Raw genomic sequence first — 19162 nt, 5'->3', positions numbered from 1 at the left:
AGATAACCACCACTGCCAGATGAGAGGCACAGGTGGAAAACGCTTTGCGACGTCCCTGGGCAGTAGGAATCCTGAGAATGGCAACAATTATGGCAGCATATGATGTAACCACAGCCAACAGAGGGAGCAGAATCATCACTAAAGCCAAGAGGAAGTCTACTAGTTCTGCTTGTTCCTTATCAGAGCAGGTGAGGTTGAGTAGTGGGGAGATATCACAGAAAAAGTGGTTGATAATGTTGGGTCCACAGTAGGACAGTCGGGAAATGAAAAGAAGCTTCATCATGGAGCTCAAGAAGCCACTACCCCAAGAGGAAGCAGCAAGGCGAATGGCCAGGCCAGACGGCATGAGACTAGGATAGCGGAGGGGCTCACAGATGGCCAGGTAGCGGTCATAGGCCATGACCGCCAGCAGGACACATTCGGTGCAGGCTAGGGCAATAAAGAAGTAGAGCTGGGTCATGCAGCCTATGTAGGAGACTCGATGGTCCTGGGTAAGAAATGCTCCCAGAAGCCGGGGAACTGTGACATTAATGTACCACAGCTCCAGGAAGGAAAGTTGGCCAAGGAAAAAGTACATTGGGCGGTGAAGGCTTGGAGTGAGCCAGACTGTGGAAACGATGAGTGCGTTCTCCAACAATGTCAACAGGTAAATTGCAAGAAAGAGGACAAAGAGGAGTAACTGGAGGGGCACTGAGGTAGGGAAGCCCACCAAAATAAACTCTGCCACGTGGCCTCCACTCCAGTTTCCCATGGTTGCTGTCCACCTGACCACCTGAAAAAATAACAGGAAGAACAAGAAAGCCATTCCCAACCACAAAATAATAGCAATAAAAAAAAAAATAAAATAAAATAAATAACAATATATTAGCTTGCATAGTGTAAACTTGACATCTAATTTTGGTCATGCATTTAAATAGTTGACCCTAATTTTCACTGCATGTGAGTACTGACATTTCAAATGAAATTATTACGTCACTCCTTTATATGTTCAGTGAAATCTAAATATTTAGTGCCATAATACCCACTAATACTTGTTTCAAAATTTATATGAGCACATGTGTCTTTAAAAAAATGAACATTTTACATTATTTGTCTTACTGACCTCATAATTCAAAGTATTGTGGTATATTTTTATAATTACAAGTCCTTTATTGATTTCTCTGTATCTATCTGCATGTTTTAGGGTTTCTTGTGCTCTTGAGGCTTTTATAAAAGATTTTGTATTAGATTTTATTCTGTGATCAGCAACCATTTCACCAAGGCAATAAAAATATATGACAAATTTTGAAATACGGTATTTTTTGTGTGTATGGTTTTGTAACAACCCGGACTGCCCTGGCTCTCGGTTCTCGTGTGCATCCGGGAAGACTACTTATCATCAGGATGAGAGTGTTTTCAGCATCCACCGCATCTTATTTTTCATTCTGGAGAGATAAACACTGAGGCAACTAGCTCCCATCAATAAAGGACATTGACGGGCCACAGCGCGGGGAATGGAAGTTGTTTTGTTGTAGTAATAACGCTAAATTACTTGCAGTTTCTATTAGTTATGCGCCAGAAGATTCACAGTCATCTCTCATCGAAATGATTTTCATTGATCGGCTAGCTGACAACTCAACCAGCGCCCATTCAGTTGTGTTGAAAGGAGCAGACGGGAACCAGCAGAACCACAAACGTGTGGCCCAGTACCAGTCGTTCCCTTCCCATGCACGGACGGGGGCACCTGCTCTAACTTCCCTGTGCGGCTCTTCGCCACAGAGAGTGGGCTATGCCTTGCCTTGTACAGAGGGGGAAAAGGGTTTTAAAAGGAAAGTGGGAAAGGTAAAAAAAAAAAAAAAAATCTTAGTCTAGTGGACTGATTCTAAGAAGAGCTGATAAGAGAATTGAGGACCAGGGACTGATTTCTTCAGAATGATTCATACCCGGATCTTGGAAAGCCTTTTTGCACTCTCCCAAACATAAACCCAGGTTTGGGAAACTGACTTAATGCATCAGATACTTTTCTGAAAGCAAGTTTGCAGAGGACTGGGCAGCAAGTGGGGGTGGGGAGGGGAAGAGGACAGGAAGGAAGCACAGCACACCCTGGGGCTAAATGTAGTAGAGGATGGGGAAAACTCAAACAGGATGGCTGGAAATGTCCAAGAACCATGCTAAGGAAATCTGACGCTGCCACAAACTGCACAATGACCGAAGTCTGAAAAGGGACCTGTCCTCACCCTCTCTTCTCAGTAGACAGAGCAGTGCCTAGAACATGGCAGACAACTAAACAAATATTAGTGGACTGAGTCTCAGCCCTGGTCTGTATGGTCTTGAATCATCTACTCCATTTGGATACATATTTTGTAACGTACACAAACGGAATACAAACTCGAGTTCGTTCCGGCTGCAGCACCTGAGGGCCCCAAGAAAGAAGCCGTTAGAAAAGGGATTCAGAGTGGGAGGCAGCCTGGAATATACACTGTCTGGTTTCAAGTATGTTTGAGACCAGTCTTGCTCTGCAGCCTTAGGTTCTGTGCTGGTCCTAGAGCAAGCCCGCAAGTCGGGTCTCTTGCACCCAGAGGTGTGTGGACCCTAACTCCTGTCCACTTCTTAATATCTCTTCCCTCGGCCTGGTTTCCAGGATGGAAACGAACTGCTGTTTGCTACTCAGACTGGCCTGCTGCTGCCAAGGACTTTCTCCCCCAGCCAGAACAACTCTGGTCCCTCATCCCTGCGGGACCCCACCCCATCCCCCTTTCTGTTCCCTGCTCCAAACCTCCCTTCCCGCTCTGAGGAGGCTGTTCTATATTGACAACTTCTGACTCTGGGTACTCAGGTAGCTCCCAGTTAACTCTCTTGTGTTGTTTCCTACCCCCCCATACCCCCCATTCACTCTAACTTCTAGGCTACGTCTTGTCGCCCTGTCTTAGACAGGGCCTCCTCTGCTACCACCTGCATATTCTCATGAGGTCAGGACAGCATTCTACCATGAAGGCAGAATGGGACCAAGGAGCCTGAAATTTCAATGTCCACAGTGATTAGCTCTTTAAACATGCCCTTCTCATTTGAGAGCAGAAGTTCCAGAAATTAATTGTGAGGAAGATCACTAGGATTATCCCATTGCACTTCCCCCTTAGAACCAAGAGCAGCTTGTTACCCATTGATATTCTCAAGCCTGGATGACACTGTACCATTCATCTTATTTTTGCCCCTCTGCTCCGTTCCACATCCCTTCCCCCATCCAGCACTCCTTCCAGGCGAGCCAGAGCCCTCTAAGACACTTCTGTGCTCTACCTCTTGTCTTTTGCAGGTGAGTTGACATCTGCTGGGAGTCATTTCTGAAGTAAGGCAGGTTTGCAAGGCCTCCCACCATCAGATGGTGACCTGAGTCTACCCCCACTCAACCCCCACTCAATTTCTGCTTGAGCACTGACCCCCAAGATGCATGACTGACTGATATCAGGAGTGGCTTTCCTTCCTATGCAAAAAAATATCTGAATTGTATCTTGTGAAAAAACTTGTTATAGGAGTTTCTTCTTTTGTGATTATGGGAGCAAATGTTACATTTCCTGAGATAACCCATTTTTCTTCCCCTCTAAAACAAGCTAACTGAGCCCTGTGCTCAAAAGAACTAACTCTTGCCTTTGCTACGTTAAAAACATTGCCTTGTATTTAAATGCTAAAGGCCCCTTCCTTCCCCATGTGGTAAGCATCTAGTCACCTACTTCAGTCACTACTGATAAAGATTATGCATGAGTCTTCTACCAATCTATTTCTGGGAAATTTTTACATACCAAAGAATTTGTTATCAGAAATTATTGTCAGGGTACCTGGGTGGCTCAGTTGGTTGAGTGTCCAACTTCAGCTCAGGTCATGATCTCACAGTTCATGGGTTCGAGCCCCGCATCAGGCTCTGTGCTGACAGCTCGCTCAAAGTCTGGAGCCTGCTTCAGATTCTGTATCTCTCTCTCTCTACCCTCTCCTGCTCTTGCTGTCTCTCTCTGTCTCTCAAAAATAAATTTAAAAAAAGGAGAAAAAAGAAATTATTGTCTAAGACAATTGCCATTTCTGTTTTGTAGCCCACACATTTTTCAATAAATAAGGCTGACTCTGGTCAGGCAGAGATGCCTCACTGAAGTGCAGAGATGCCGGCCAGCAGGGTTGAGATGCTTGACTGGAGAGCAGAGATGCCTGCCTGCTGATCAGAAAGAACCTCCTGGCTCTCTCATTACCTTCCCCCTTCACTGATTCCAATCTCATTCGTGCCAATGTCCATCCTTCAGGGGAACCCTGGACCTGCTGGAGCTGGACTCCAGCACGACATCATTCACATCAGTTCTTCCATGAAGACTTTGTCCAGGAGTCCCTCACTTCTCCTATTGAGACTACAACTCTACCATCAGATCTACTAACAGACTGAGCTCATTGTCTATTTACCTGGATTTTCCTTGCTCAAGAGCAGAAACTCTCACTGGCTTCTCTACCTTCATTAAGTCCAGTGCTTGGCATATAACAGATAAAAATAAATCTCTATTGAATGAGTTAGTAGATAGCCAAGGTAATAGTTTATAAGCTGGGGAAATGGATGCTCCTTCTCTCTTTCAGAGGTAGAAGGCTCAACCTGTTTTCTCATCTGTCAAACAGGGATGCTGGTATCTCGGATTGGTGATCTCTGCCATCCTTACTTTGCTAGGATGACAATCAAAGACATGATCTGCATGAGAATGACTTGCCCACAGTGTGAAACATACTTATCTTAAAACACATTGGTGATTCCAGAGGTCTGTGGGCTTAAAACCATGCAGACATCACTGGGGCCACCCTGCTGGCTATTTATAGCAGCATGATTACCTGGGCTCCTGCCTAGCCCCCACCTCCTTGGTAGTAATATAGCTGGAGCCAGCCTGGTACCTGCCTGGTCTTCAGGGGCCCCCCTAGGGAGCCACACAAACCATCGGGCAGGACCCTGCACACAGCTATCTCTCATTTTTAGAGACAATGCTTTCTTCTGTTTTCCTTGAAATCCACTTGCTTATCACAAATTAAATAACTGTAACTCACTTAGTAAAGAATTTGGTGAATCAAAAGCTGAGTTCTGTCTGGAATCGTAATTACTGTCTTAGCCTGTGTCCACATGGCTCGTAGAGAAGACATAACGAACTTGATAGGATGTGCAAGGCACTGAGAACTTTCCTTGTGCTAGCTTAATCCCCACAACAGAGTGCACGCATCTCTGTCTCTATTGACAGATGGCACAGAGAGGTGAGTGATTTTTTTTCTTCAAGATCACAAGCTGGGAAATTGTGAAGCTGGGGTATACCCAGAAAATCTGTCAGTGGAGATATGGCAGTGGACAGAGTCCCAGTCCCACACATGCCCCCTGGGTGTAAGCGAGTGTCCACTGGCACAGCTGGAAGGACTCGTTTGTGTAAACACAGAGGTTTGTGTTGACTCATCTGGGCTCAGCAGTCAAATTCAATCAGTAGTTTTTAAACATCATTTGAATCTGGGCTGTGAAGCTCTGGACTGAATGTGGTAGATAGAGCTTTGGTCCCACTGGGGGACAAGGAGGGGCCACCCTCCAAACATGCAAGACAGGTCCCCACCGGTCCTCCCACCAGCCTCCGCTCTCAGGGTTCCCTGTTTCCAGACACAATTTCCTGTCCTTTCCAAACGTCCATAGATCTCTAGCAGGTCACTTTAATGGAACTGAGACACATCCCTTATGCTTGTGGACATTTTCAATGTACTTCTCAGGCATCAACTCCACAACCATAAACACTTGGATAGGAGTCAAAGAGCAGTGGACTCAGTATGAGATGTTTGCAGGGGCTAAGCTTCCCCCCACCCCAGATGGTAAGCCAATGGAACATCTGGGGAAAATCCAGAGATGTTCAGGATTATGAGGGATCTGGAAACTGTAGGAAATGAATGAAGGATCCCACACATCTAACCTGAATGAGGCAAGCATTTCTCATGGAGCGCTGCCTCGCTCCTTGCTTGCCTGACCTCTGCATTCGTTCACATGTTCTGTGGTTGGATGTTTGTCAGAAGGGCTGGTTACCTGTTGTTTCTGGACAGGAGCAGTCAGCCCCAGAGACTCTTCAGTAAAGCTGGTCCCTGCATCTTTTGTGGTAGGACAAGACAGAGGCTTGGCGGATGAGCCCTGAAACAGATGGGGGCAGCGGTCGCCAGCCCTTATCCACTGCATCCTTGGGGACCTAGCCCCTTAGGACACATTGTCATGGTGACCTAAGTCTCCCCAACACCACTGGGTCCAAGTCACTAAGACGCCATATGTGATACAACGAAAGAGCAAAGTCTGGAGGACAGAGCCCTGGAGGCAAGCCAAACAAAGTTCTTGAGTTCACCCAGGTACTGCCACTGCCTATTCTTACAGGTGCTAAAGAGGCTGTCTGTCTAAATAATGGATATATAATGATAATTCAAGTTTAAAATTCCGTGGAGGAAACAGAACAATAAAGTAAGAAGGCTACAGATAAATTAATTGACTTTTTTTTAATAGACTATTAATTTTTTTGGAGAAAGTATTTGTCAAACTGACCACCTCTACATCAGTATCACTTGTCTATTGATTTGTGAGGAAGAGATGCTTCATCTCCGGTCCATAAGTCTGCCAGCTCCAATAGGGGAAACATCTTTCCCAGATCATCTCTTTTTGTGTCCCTTCCTGAATAGCACGGGGCTGGAAGAGGCCACAGGGGAGACCCCCAGATAATGGGGCTGAGGCTGGGCAGGGGAGTCATTTCAAATGCTGGATTCATGGCTCAAATCTGAATCTGCTTCTGAAAATGATGGGTTTTTCTTGTCCCACAACTCTGAGTTCCTGCCAGCCTTTCATGTCCAGGCAGTGCCTGCATTTCTCCATCTACTAGACCTGTCACATACGGGGCAGGTGACCTAATTCTAGGAGAGGCCAAGCGACCCCCTGTTCAGGATGCGATATTGGGAAGGGAGCACACTGCACTAGAAGTCCTTTCCCACTCTTCCCTGCAAAACAGTAGGGTTACAAACAACAGTGCTTGGCAAAAGATTAGATGATGCTCTAAGTAATCAGGGAGCATAAGGTGAACTGATATCTAAAACACCAGCACCCAGGTGAGATGTGTGTGACATTCCTCAGGCACTCCCTGCTGCCCAAGAGCAAAGGAAAGGGGAAAACAGATGGCTGATAGAGATCACAGTCATGCAGGACTTGAGTCTCCGTCAGTTTGCAAGTATCTTCATAAATTACTAGAACAGGTCAATCTTATCAATAGCCTAATCTCCAGAAACCTACAGAGTCAGTTTCATGGAATCCCCAAATTACCCTCCTTTCCATAGTGATGTGGGGAACAAAGGCAGAAGGAAATGGCAGTTAAAATTAAATTTCCTTATAACCTGCAGCCCATGGATAAATATTTGAGGCCAATAAAAAGTAGAACATTTCTCCAGGAACCCCCTCCGGTATTCATGGTAAAGCCTTGCTTGGGGGAAAACACCCTCATCTTGACAATAGCAAGCCCCCAGGCATCACTGGAGTCCTCGTTAGCATACAAGTCTTTCTGGAGCCTCTCTTTTACCGTTACCCCCCTCAGCTCCCAGCAACCACTCAGAACTCCACCACCACTCCAAAACCTCATCAAAAAGGATTGGGACAATTAGTTCTCTCTGTATATTTTCGGCCTGACTGGTGAGAGGTGAAAATTCTTAGAAAATGAAGGAGAAACATACAAAAATCAGTGAGGCATTCACTCCTGACCCCCCCAAGGCAGATATCTGCAACAATATGAGAAATGTTGGCTTGGATCTTAGATTATAAACCTGGAAGTACTAAAAGGCCGTCACATATATGATAGAAATAGATTTGATAGACTCAGCCAGAGGAACAGAATAGAGAGAGGAAGAGGAAGACGAACAGAAATGCCTGAGGAATGGCCTTTGGCAGACCAAAGAAGGAAAAAGACCAAATACCAGCCAGGAAAGGAATCAAGCATACAGTTATGGAGGTTAGGGGGGCAGATGGTTCCAGAAAGGGGAAAGTCAGGGAGAACAAGAGAAAGTACTTTCCGTGTGAAAGGAAACAGAATGAGGTGCACTTACACTTCTTCCTCCTATGGATCAGGAAAAAAATGCACAGTTGCCATGCAGTGAGCATTTACTGTATAGTGGTCCCTTCACGAGGAATTTTATAAATATCTCACTTAATTATTTTAACAATACAATGTAGCTGCAGTTTCAACAACCAAAACCCCCAAATTAAAATGGCTTACATGAAAAAGGGTTTTATTTCTCTCTTTCATAACAGTGTAAGGACACAGGTCTGAATCAAACTGACTCCATGACAGGCTTCACATTTTCCCTCTGACCTTGGAGGCCTAAGTGTCGGTTTCCCAGAATCATTAGACAGTAAAAGGGCACAGATTGCTCAACCAGGGACCACCCTAGTAACACCCAATCAGAAGCGGCCAGCTAAAATGCTTAACCTTCCTAAGGGCAGGCCTAGAGATAGAAGCTATAGATAATCGCTTATTGCTTAAGGCTAGTTACACCCTACGGGAGGGTCCTGGGTCCACTCTGTAATTGGTTAATACTCTATATGTTGTGATTGGGTCCCGCCAAAAGTAACGAACATTCTGGACAATGTGTGTGGTTAAAGTTACTGCCAATGATGTTAGGCGACAATGATTGGACCCCTGTACCTGTGTCTCAGCTTCCTGTGTAAGGACGCAGGTTGGAGACGATAGGAGGGCACACATTGCCCAAGGCAAGAGGGACCACCCTTGTAACACCCTTAACATTCCTAAGGGCAGGTCTATTGCTTAAGGCTAGTTACACCGCATGTGAGGGTCCTGGGTCCTGGGTGCACTCTGTGATTGGTTAACACTCTAAATGTTGTAATTGGATAAACCTGTCAATAATAATTGGATTCCTGTACCTCCCCCTTCCCAAACTCATAAAAGCCTTGCCCCACCTTTGTTCGGGGCTCTCAGCATGGATCCACCACACCGGTAAAGTCTGTGAGCCCGAGTTTAGGCCCTGGCGAGCCTAAACCCGTAATAAAGCCCTTTGCTTTTGCATGCGTGACTCAGTCTCCCTGGCGGTTTCTGGTTTTGGGGGATGATAAAGAAATCTTGGGTACAACACCTGTAACTCCCTCTTCCCAAAACCCATAAGAACCCTGCTCAGCCCTTGTTCAGGGCTCTCAGCACGGATCCACTGTGCTGGTAAAGTCTGTGAGTCTGAGCTTAGGCCTGGCGAGCTTAAGCCCATAATAAAGTCCTTAGCTTTTGCATGCATGACTCGGTCTCCCTGGCGGTCTCTGGTTTTTGGGCGGTATTGAAATCTGGGCATAACAACAGCACAGTGATCAGCAGTTGTGATTGGCAGAGTTGGGGGGTGTTTAGCTCAGCCACAGTGGATGGATTGGCTCTACCATCCTCAAAATTAGGTTTCTGTTGCTGTGTCCCAGACACCTGGGAAAGGGCACTTTGTCCTTTTCCTGACCAAGCCCAGCTTTGAGCCTACCAATCGCTCTACTGTTTTTAACCTGCCCTGAAACCTACATGGCCCTGCAGAATAGTAACAAATGCAGGCTCCTTTGAAGGGGCAGCTCCCGAGGCCTGTGTGTGAGATTTGTTCTGACCCCCAGGACTCTTCCTGTCTGTCTTTTTCTTGTTCCTCTTGGGCTTCTTCAGTGAGGCTGAGACACTGAGGTAGAGAAGTCTTGTCTGGGGAGAATGGATCACAATATGGCTGGCACCATCTGGTTAGTAATCTTGTGTGCACCTGTGTACTGGGCGCTTCCACAGATCTCTCTGAACACTCGAAGCCACACCTTGTCATAATTGTCCGGCCTTTCCACAAGAAGACTGAGTTTCTTGAGAAGAAATAAAAAACATGTCCTTTCTGGTTTTGTTTTCTGCATAGCCAGTGCAGTGCCTTGAACAGAGTCAATTCTCAAAATACGTTGAAGAAACAAATGAACACTTTTCACATTCAGGTTGAGAATCAAAGCCACTGATGTTTTATTTCTTCATAGAGTTATTATATTATCATACTATTATATTTCTTATTGACAAGAGAGAATATCTCAATGCTTTCTATCAAGGGACTTTCATAATACAAAAATTTCACAAAATCTAAAGAGAAATTAGGCCAGAGACAAAAGCCTTGGGTTGTGACCTGTCTTTTAGGTTGTCAAAGAAACATACAGTCTAAAGGATGAAAAGGAGTTTGCATACTTCATGTGCACTGAAGTATTTGCTATAGTTATTTCCTTTAATACAATAACTTTATCACTGCAGGCTAATACTCTGTATGGATATCTCCCTACATTTTATTTGCCTAGATTGGTGGATATTTGAGTAATTTCCACCTTTAGTCTATTGTTTTTTTATTTTTTTAAATTTTTAATGTTTTTTATTTATTTTTGAGAGACAAAGAGAGACAGTGCAAGCAGGGGAGGGTCAGAGAGAGAGGGAGAGGCAGAATCTATAGACAGGCTCCAGGCTCTGAGCTGTCAGCACAGAACCCAAGGCGGGGCTCGAACCCAAGAAGCATGAGCTCATGACCTGAGCCGAAGTCAGACGTTTAACTGACTGAGCCACCGAGGCGCGCCCCCCCCTTTAGCCTATTGTAAACATTATTTCTTTGTTACCTAAGCCTAGAAAAGTAGACTCCCGGACCTTGGGATTCTCCCAAGTAAGTCAGTAACACCAAACTGTTCTCTGAACTGACTGAGCTGATGGACACCCTTACCGGGAACGTGTAAGAATTCCTGTGGCTCCAACGACTTCATCAACACTTGTTGCCCTGGCCTTCCAATGCTCAGTCACTGAGGTGGCTGTGTTGTGGGAGCTCATTGGGATTTAAATGTCCATAATAATGCTTATCGAGGAGAATACACACCTTTCCACATATTTCTTGGACATTTGGATATTTTCTTTTATGAAGTATCTATTCAATAGCTTTTGACCATGTTTGCTATTGATTGAATTGTTCTTTTTTGGGGGGGAGTTTTGGGTATGGAGTTTATACATACTGTGTAAGAGCCTTTTGACAATTTTATGAGCCATTTATATTTACTCTCATTCTATGGAATTTATTATTTAGTCTTTATGTTTAACAATAAAACACAGATTCAGAAGGTCATGCAGACAAATAGAGAGCATAGTGAACATTTTTGGGGCAAACAGACACCTTTGCCGTCACCACCCAGATCAAGGAAGAGAACTTTGCCGGTGAGGAGTCTCTCTGTGTGCCCCTCCCCACCCCAGCCTCCTCCCTCCAAAAGGAATCACTATCTTAACTGTACACTAATCTTCTCCTTCCATTTCCTTTCAGTTTTACGTGGCTTGCCTAACCATTTGCTGACCAATTCTTCTTTAATGAACACAATTTCTGAATTCCAACTCAATTGATCATGGCGTTTTTAGTTAAGATTTTAACTTCCAGTTTAGACAATCTTTCGTGTTCTAAGGATATTGTGAAGACAGTTTTTTTATTCAGCATTTAGAAGGTTTATTCTGCCTTTCACAACTAGGTTTGTACACCCAGAAACTGATTTTGCTACTGCCGTTGTTTGCCTCTATGGATATACAGTTTTTTTAAGCATGAGCTTTTTAGAACTCTATTGTTTTGGACCTCACTGCAAAACCATATTTATCACAAAGCCAATGCCCATGTGCGTGGGGGTCTTTGGGGCTCTCTCTCTGTTTATCTCTTTGTCACGGGCCAATATCACACTGTAGCTGCATCATGAAACTTGATATTTGGTGAAACAAATCATATTATGATATTCTTCAGCAAAGTCTTGGATATTTGTAAATCCATGTAAATTTTAAATCCCCTTATAGTTTTCACATGCAAAAAAATGACACTCTTAGGATTTCCACTGGGATTTCTTTTACACATAGGTTAGCGTGGGGAGAATGGACCTCTGAGCCACACTGAGTCTTCTAATCCATGGCAGAGAGTACATCATCATTACACAGGTCTTTTATAATTATGTTAATAATGCTTTAAAGTTTTCCATGGAGAGGCCTTGCATGTCTTTTGTTACACTTATTCCTAGGGCTTTGGTATGTTTGAAACTTCAAAATGTGATAGGTTTTTTTGAAAACCAGATTCCAATTGTTGCTAATTTATGGGGATGTGGTTTATTTGCTTATATACCATGTCCTTAGACTTATATTGAAGGCAAATTCCATGTTTTATCTGCTGATTAGTTTTGGATTTTCTAACCTAGAAAACTATAATTCAAGGGAAATGACTAATTTTCTTCTTATCTAATCCCTCTGTCTTTTGCTTCTTTTTCACTAAACAGTGAACTGACTATCCAGAATAAGATGGCAAAAGACACAATGGGAGAACTTTTCTTGTCTTATTTTTGAGTGTGCATGGATCCATTTAAATGTTTCACAAGTAAGTGAGAAGTTTGACTGTTGAATCACTATGCTGTGCATCTGAAACCAATATAAAATAATGTGTCAACTACACTCAGATACAAAAAGAAGTTTGCATTGCAGAAGCTTTTTATCTTGATGAGGTCCCAGTAGTTCATTTTGTTCTTGATTCCCTTGCTTCTGGGGATGTGTCAAGGAAGAAATTGCTGTGATTGAGGTCTAGGAGGCTATTTCCTGCTTTTTCCTCAAGGGTTTTTATGGTTTCCTGTCTCACATTCAGATCCTTTATCCATTTTGAGTTTATTTTTGTGAATGGTGTCAGGAAGTGGTCTAATTTCATTTTTCTACATTTTGCTGTCCAGCTCCTTCAACACCACTTCCTATGACCCAGCAATAGCACTGCTAGGGATTTACCCAGGGGATACAAAAGTGCTGATGCATAGGAGCACATGTACCCCAATGTTCATGGTGGCACTTTCTACAATAACCAAATCATAGAAAGAGCCTAAATGTCCATCAACTGATAAATGGATCAAGAAGATGGGGTATATATATACAATGGAGTACTATATGGCAATGAGGAAGAATGAAATATGGCCATTTGTAGCAAAGTGGATGGACCTTGAGGGTGTCATGCTAAGCGAAATAAGTCAGGCAGAGAAGGATAGATACTATATGTTTTCATTTATGGGTCTAACAGGAGACACCTGTCAGGGGACCATGGGGAGAGGAAGGGGGAAAGAGAGTGGGGGAGAGTGAGGGATACGGATCAAGGGAGACTACTGAATACTGAAAACGAACCATGGACTGAAGGAGGAAAGGGAGGGAAGGAGGGGGTGATGGTCATGGTGGGGGGCACTTGTGGGAAGAAGCAGTGGGTGTTATATGGAAACCAATTTGACAATAAGCTAAAAAAAAAGCCAAAAAGTTTGATAGCCTCATTAGGTCAAAGAAATTTCTTTTTCTATGTTTATGTGTTTATTTTGAAAAAGAAGGATAGAGGGTAAGTGGGGTAGATACAGAGAAAGAGGTTGAGAGAGAATCTCAACCCGGCTCTCAAACCCAAGAACCGTGAGATCATGACCTGAGTCGGAATCAAGAGTGGGATGCTTAACTGATGGAGCCACCCAGGTGCTGCAGGAATTTTTTTAAATTCCTATTATTCTAAAAGGTTTTGTTCATTCCCTGAATAGATATTAAATTTTATCCAAATTTTTTTCTTCATCAATTAAAAAATTCCATGATTAATATCCTTTATTTTGATAATGTGATAAATTCTGTTGACAGATTTCACATGTGCCTATCTTGAATTTCTGGACTAAATCCAACCTGAGTTACACTTACAAGTTTTGTGTCAAGATCCAGGTTCTAGATTGTACTGGCTGAAAAATTGAGTTGGGGAGTTTTTGCTCTTTTCTTTTCCAGGCAAGGTTTTGGGTACATTTGGCACAATGTCTATTTTGGAATTTTGGCAGAATCTCCTGGTGAAGCTTAAGGATACAGAGGTTAGTTGGTTTGTCTGTTTTTAATGTACAATATGTTAATTAAAATAATATTTCTTAAGAATTAAATGGTTGGTTTCCCCAGGTCAGCTTTAATATGTGTTCTGTAGGATTTAACCCCACTTTGTATAAATTCTCAAATCCATGATCATGAAATCACTCAGAAGATTCTGTCATCTTTTATGTAGGTGTGAACTGAACAAAAGCCCCAATTTTCATTCCCATTGTTTATTTACATCTCCTCTCTAAATTTCTTCATCAGTCTTACCAGGGAGTAATATGATTTATTGTTATTTTCAACATTCTACATTTTGAATTTTGAGCCACTGTATTGTATACTGTCATTTAATTTCTGCTATTATTACCTATTCATTTTATTCTTTTTTTAATTAAAAAATTTTAATTTATTTTTAAGAGACAGAGAGATAGCGTGAGCAGGGGAGGGGAAGAGAGAGAGGGAGACACAGAATACCAAGCGGGCTCCAGACTCTGAGCTGTCAGCACAGAGCCCAACGCAGGGCTCGAACCCATGAGCTGTGAGATCATGACCTGAGCCGAAGCCGGATGCTTAACCGACTGAGCTACCCAGGCATCCCCATTTTATTCTTTACAATCTTTTTGTGTTCATTTATTATTCCTTTCCTAAATTCTTGAGAGGAATGCTTAGGTTATTAATCTTCAGCCTGTGAACTTCTCTAATTAAGCATTTTTGAGGCCATGTATTTCTGCATAAACACTGAAAAGCTATATCCCACCAGCTTTCAACTGTAATGTTTTCATTTTCTCCTATTCAAACCATTTTTCTAGGATTTGCAAGATTTTTTGATTCATGAGTTATTTAGAGTTATTTATACAGGTATTTTCGAGCTCCCCCTCATTTATTTATTTTTATCTCAACATTGAATATTAAGTAGGCAACTAGCAATGCCTCCACAGTCACTGCGTCAGGTAGATGCAAGTTAATTGGTCCAAATACAAGTTCAGGAACTGAAGTCTCCATCATATTTTCTATGCTAACCGTGAGTGGGTAAATTGTTGGCATTTATTTGCAAGACTTTATGGCTTTGCTAGATAGGATAGTCAGCTCTCAGAGGTGAAGCCAAAGTAGAAGAAACATTGTCATGGAGGCAATGAAGACAGATTGAAGAGGGGACATATTCTATCTGCACAAGATGGTCCCAAGGAAGGAAATAGGGTCGTGGTAAGAGGTAACCATGATCTATGTGTGTTAATAACTGTTTTCATCCATTATCTCATTTATCTTTATAACATCCCTATAAATGATGGAGAACAGAGATTGTTCTCACACTTGTCATATACATGATGTACATGAAATCCAAATAAACGTGTTGTATCCAACAGGAGAAAGCACAGTTTGTGTTAACAACGGAACTGAGGAAAGTATTCAGAAAGTTGTCAAGATTTAATGCTATGTTTATCTGGTTTCCTTCACTGCACACCATATGCCTGCCAAAATTGTTCCACAATATCCTTCACTATCAAATCTTTCAATATCATGACAGGTGCTTTCTTTAAAAAACATTTGTTATTGCATAGCTTCCTTTTAAAGAAAGTGGGGGTTCTTTCATGAACTTATCCAGACCTTGGACACACAGACTCTTGCCAGAGTCCAGCTCCAGCAGGTCCAAGGCTCCCTGAAGGATGGATGGTGTTGGTGAAGGAAAGTAAGAGAGACTTGGCTTCTTTCTGATCACCTGTCAGGCATCTCTGCTCTGACCGGGGAGTCAGCTTTATTTACTGAAAAAATGTCTGGGGCACAAAATAGAAGTTTTGCAAATGCATTAGACAATGATTTCTGATAACAAATTCTTTGATATGTTAAAATTTCCCAGAACATAGATTTGTAGAAGACTCATGCATAACCTTTATCAATTGATGTAGGTGACTAGATGCTTATCACTTGTGGTAGGAAAGGATCTTTAGCATTCAAATACAAGGCAATGTTTTTAGCATAGCAAAGGCAAGAACTAGTTCTTTTGTGAGCAGGGGTCAATAGTTTTCTTGAGGGGGGAAAACAGGTTTCTCAGGAAATGTAATATTTGCTTCTATAATCACAAAAGAAAAAACCCCTATAATGAGTTTTTTCCTAAGGTACAATTCACATATGTTTAGCATGAGAAGGCAAGTCACTCCTGATATCAGTCAACCAGGCACCTTGGGGGTTGGTGCTCAAGCAGAACTTGAGAGGGGGTTGGGTGGGTGTAGACTTCAGTGACCAACTGACAGCAGGAGGCCTTGCAAACCCGCCTGCCTTATCTCACAAGGGTTTTTTTTCTCAGCTTTGTGAGTTCAGAAATTGGCTTCCAGCAGGCCCTAGTGCCCTGTTTGTTTGCTGGATCAATATTACAAGACATCCTGTGTATTCAGAATCAGCCTCTGACAGTCAAATGAAAGATACAGTCATGAGCAGTGTTTTTAAAAACCTTCAGTAACCATTATAGCATAGGACTTATCAAATATACACATCAATCCAGATATCTACAATAAACCATTGATGATTTCTACATAGTATATCACTTATTAAAAATGGTTTATCTCCTGAAAGGAACAGACAAATGCCTCCCAACATAGCCTAAATAAAACCTCCCTCAATCAGTGTATCTTTAGATATTTTTAAACATCTCTAAGTGCTGTGATCACAGGGTAGTTTTTGTCTTCCACATCTATCTGTGGTGCCGGATGACCAGAAGCTGACTGGCAGAAGTGTCCTAGCACTAGGAATAGCCAGTACTAGTAGAAGTAGAAGTAGTTAAATAACTTCCTTGACCAAAAAAAAGCAAATTTTTTGATTGTTTACCTTCCCAGACTGTCCCCGGATTCTTAAATGCCACCCACTGGAAAAAGGCAATGCCACAGTCTTCTGATGAGAAATGGTAAATGTCTACTGATTATGGGGGATAGACAATCATGTAGCAATAATCCAGAATTATGGATTCAGAAATTCCTCTTTGCAAGTAGCTTTCTGAATGCATTCTTCATGTCTCTATTCCTGAGGCTGAAAATGAGGGGGCTGAGGAAAGGGGTAATGACAGTGTAAGGGATAGCGATGAGTGTGTCATCCCCTCCAGAGCCTTCTGGCTTCAGATAGACAATAGCTGAGAAACCAAAGTGGATGATGACCACAGTGAGGTGAGAGGTGCATGTAGAAAAGACCTTCTGCTTGCCCTCGGCTGACGGGATCCTGAAGACAGTGGAAAGAATGAAAACATAAGTGATGATGATGAGCACGAAGGTGCCCAACAAGCCGGACACTGGGATCATTGTTACAATGAGTTCTGTGAGATTGCTTTCTAGACAGGACAGCCTCACCACTGCCAGCATGTGGCAGAAGAAGTGTTGGATGAGGTTGGGGTTGCAGAAGGAACCCTCAAATACCAGTGCAGTCTCTGTCACAGAGACAAGGAAGCCTCCAAGCCAAGCAAAGATGACCAGATGCCCACAGACTGTGTTGGTCATCAGCAGTGGATATCTGAGAGGGTTGCAGATGGCCAGAAAGCAATCATATCCCATCAAAGTGAGGATGATACAGTTAGTGCCACCAATCCCAAGAAGAAATACATCTGCAAGCCACACCCCATGACCGAAATGCTTCTGTTCTCAGTGAGCAGATCTGCCAGCATCTTGGGGATGATGGTCAGTGTGTAGCAGGTCTCAGAGAAAGAGAGGGCACGGAGGAAGAGGTACATGGGGGTGTGGAGAGATCTGTCCACCCACGTGAGACCCAGGATGGCCAGGTTACCTGCGAGGGTGAGAAGGTAGAGGACAAAGAAGGCCACAAAGAAGAATCTCTGCAGATGTGGGTACAAGGAGAAGCCAACAAGAATGAATTCTTTCAGGATTGTCTGGTTGACCCTCATTGTTGCATGTGTGAAATCTGGGAGAAACAACAAATAAATATTCAATTCTCCATTATTCCTTTGAAACAGCAGTGTGAATAAGACAGATGAACAGAGAGTTACAATTTCCAAATGATTCTTCAAGTTTTGTGGCAGAACACCGTGTGTATGTAGCTTATGAGTTTTTCTAATTTTTAATTCATTAGTTATACCTCTATTCAATGACTAATTTCTGATCACCTAGTGGATGAAAGAAGATTTTTTTCTGGTTTATTTTTTTAAGAGGATTTATTGGTTGATATTATGGTAAATGGAAAATACTGTAATTATATCTAGATAAAGAAAATTCACATGCTTAGGAGTCCTGTGCTTGGATCAGACTCTGAATACTAAAAAAATGACAAAGTAGCTAATAGACAGAGTCAGGGTCTGACAAAGCCACTTCCACCTGTAATATGGTCTGTAAGTATCTAATGAGTGAAGGTTGAGAGTATGTTTGTTAGTTATTTGGGGACCAATTTAGACAATGGGTTGTGATTGTAAGGAAGCCAAAAGTCATGATCTCTTCTTAGAGGAGACATTTAGGTCCTGAAATATTAAAAGAGAGTAAAGAACATGCTTCCTTTCCTGCACTCTAAGGAGAGGGAAGATAGGACACTCTAGGAGCCTCTGAATTAATAGTGACTCATTAGAGTATGTGGATGCTAAGATAAACAGACCCTTTCTACAAGTTCAGTGAAGGTGGAGATGAGATTTTTTCCTTCTGTGCCAAGACCAGCGTCTCAAAAGCATAAATGCTGGAGATCCTAAAAATTCTTGACATATTGAATTTGATTTAATCTCACCCTTGTCTACATATATTTGACACGTTCCCTCATCTTTATGTTATATTGTATTTTTTCTCCTACATGTTAGCATATTTAATAAGAGCATTAATAGGGTCTACATTTGGTCAAATTAATTCTAAAGCTTATTGGTTTGATTCTTGACAATGTAGATTAGATGCTATAGAATGTGTATGGCAGCTGAAATTATTTACCTCATTTAGAAATGAAAGAGCTGTGTCTGTAACATGGCATATTGGTAGCTAGAATCCACATGTTGTGATTTGATTGAACATTCTTTGCATTTGTTTCTGTTTTCTCCTTCTGTAAAGAGTCTATGTGTCAGAGAGCTCTATTTCTCAGAGTGGTATTTGGAGCATTTTAAGAAGATAATGATTCCTGATACAAGAGCATAGATAGGTTAGTGATTGCAAAGAGCTGAATCTATTAGCAGTTTCTGTTTTACCTTGTTATTCAGCATTGACAGAAAGTGTTTCCAGTCTTAAGTAGATTTGGCTGAGGCTAAGAGTAAGCATCCTGTCAGCAGAGTCAAGCTGGTCACTGACAGAAGAAGCAGTAGGAAAACGGGCTGA

At 42.6% G+C, this 19162-nt stretch overlaps 1 protein-coding gene and 1 pseudogene across 1 annotated transcript in view; both read right to left on the bottom strand.

Annotated features, from left to right (window-relative positions):
• The window catches only part of LOC115287188 (olfactory receptor 6P1), a 6998-nt gene extending 6247 nt beyond the window's left edge, over positions 1 to 751 (bottom strand). The window contains exon 1 of the mRNA XM_029933439.1: positions 8 to 751. Coding sequence (XP_029789299.1) covers positions 8 to 751 — 744 coding nt within the window. The remainder of the gene's footprint in view (positions 1 to 7) is intronic.
• A 16092-nt stretch (positions 752 to 16843) lies between these two features.
• On the bottom strand, positions 16844 to 17766 carry LOC115287187 (annotated as a pseudogene).
• Between the last annotated feature and the right edge of the window lie 1396 nt (positions 17767 to 19162).

The sequence above is a fragment of the Suricata suricatta genome, chromosome 3 (genome assembly GCF_006229205.1).
Source record: "Suricata suricatta isolate VVHF042 chromosome 3, meerkat_22Aug2017_6uvM2_HiC, whole genome shotgun sequence".
Lineage (NCBI taxonomy): Eukaryota > Metazoa > Chordata > Mammalia > Carnivora > Herpestidae > Suricata > Suricata suricatta.
The sequence above is the reverse complement of the archived record's forward strand: the minus strand, read 5'-3'. Positions and strand labels throughout refer to the sequence as shown.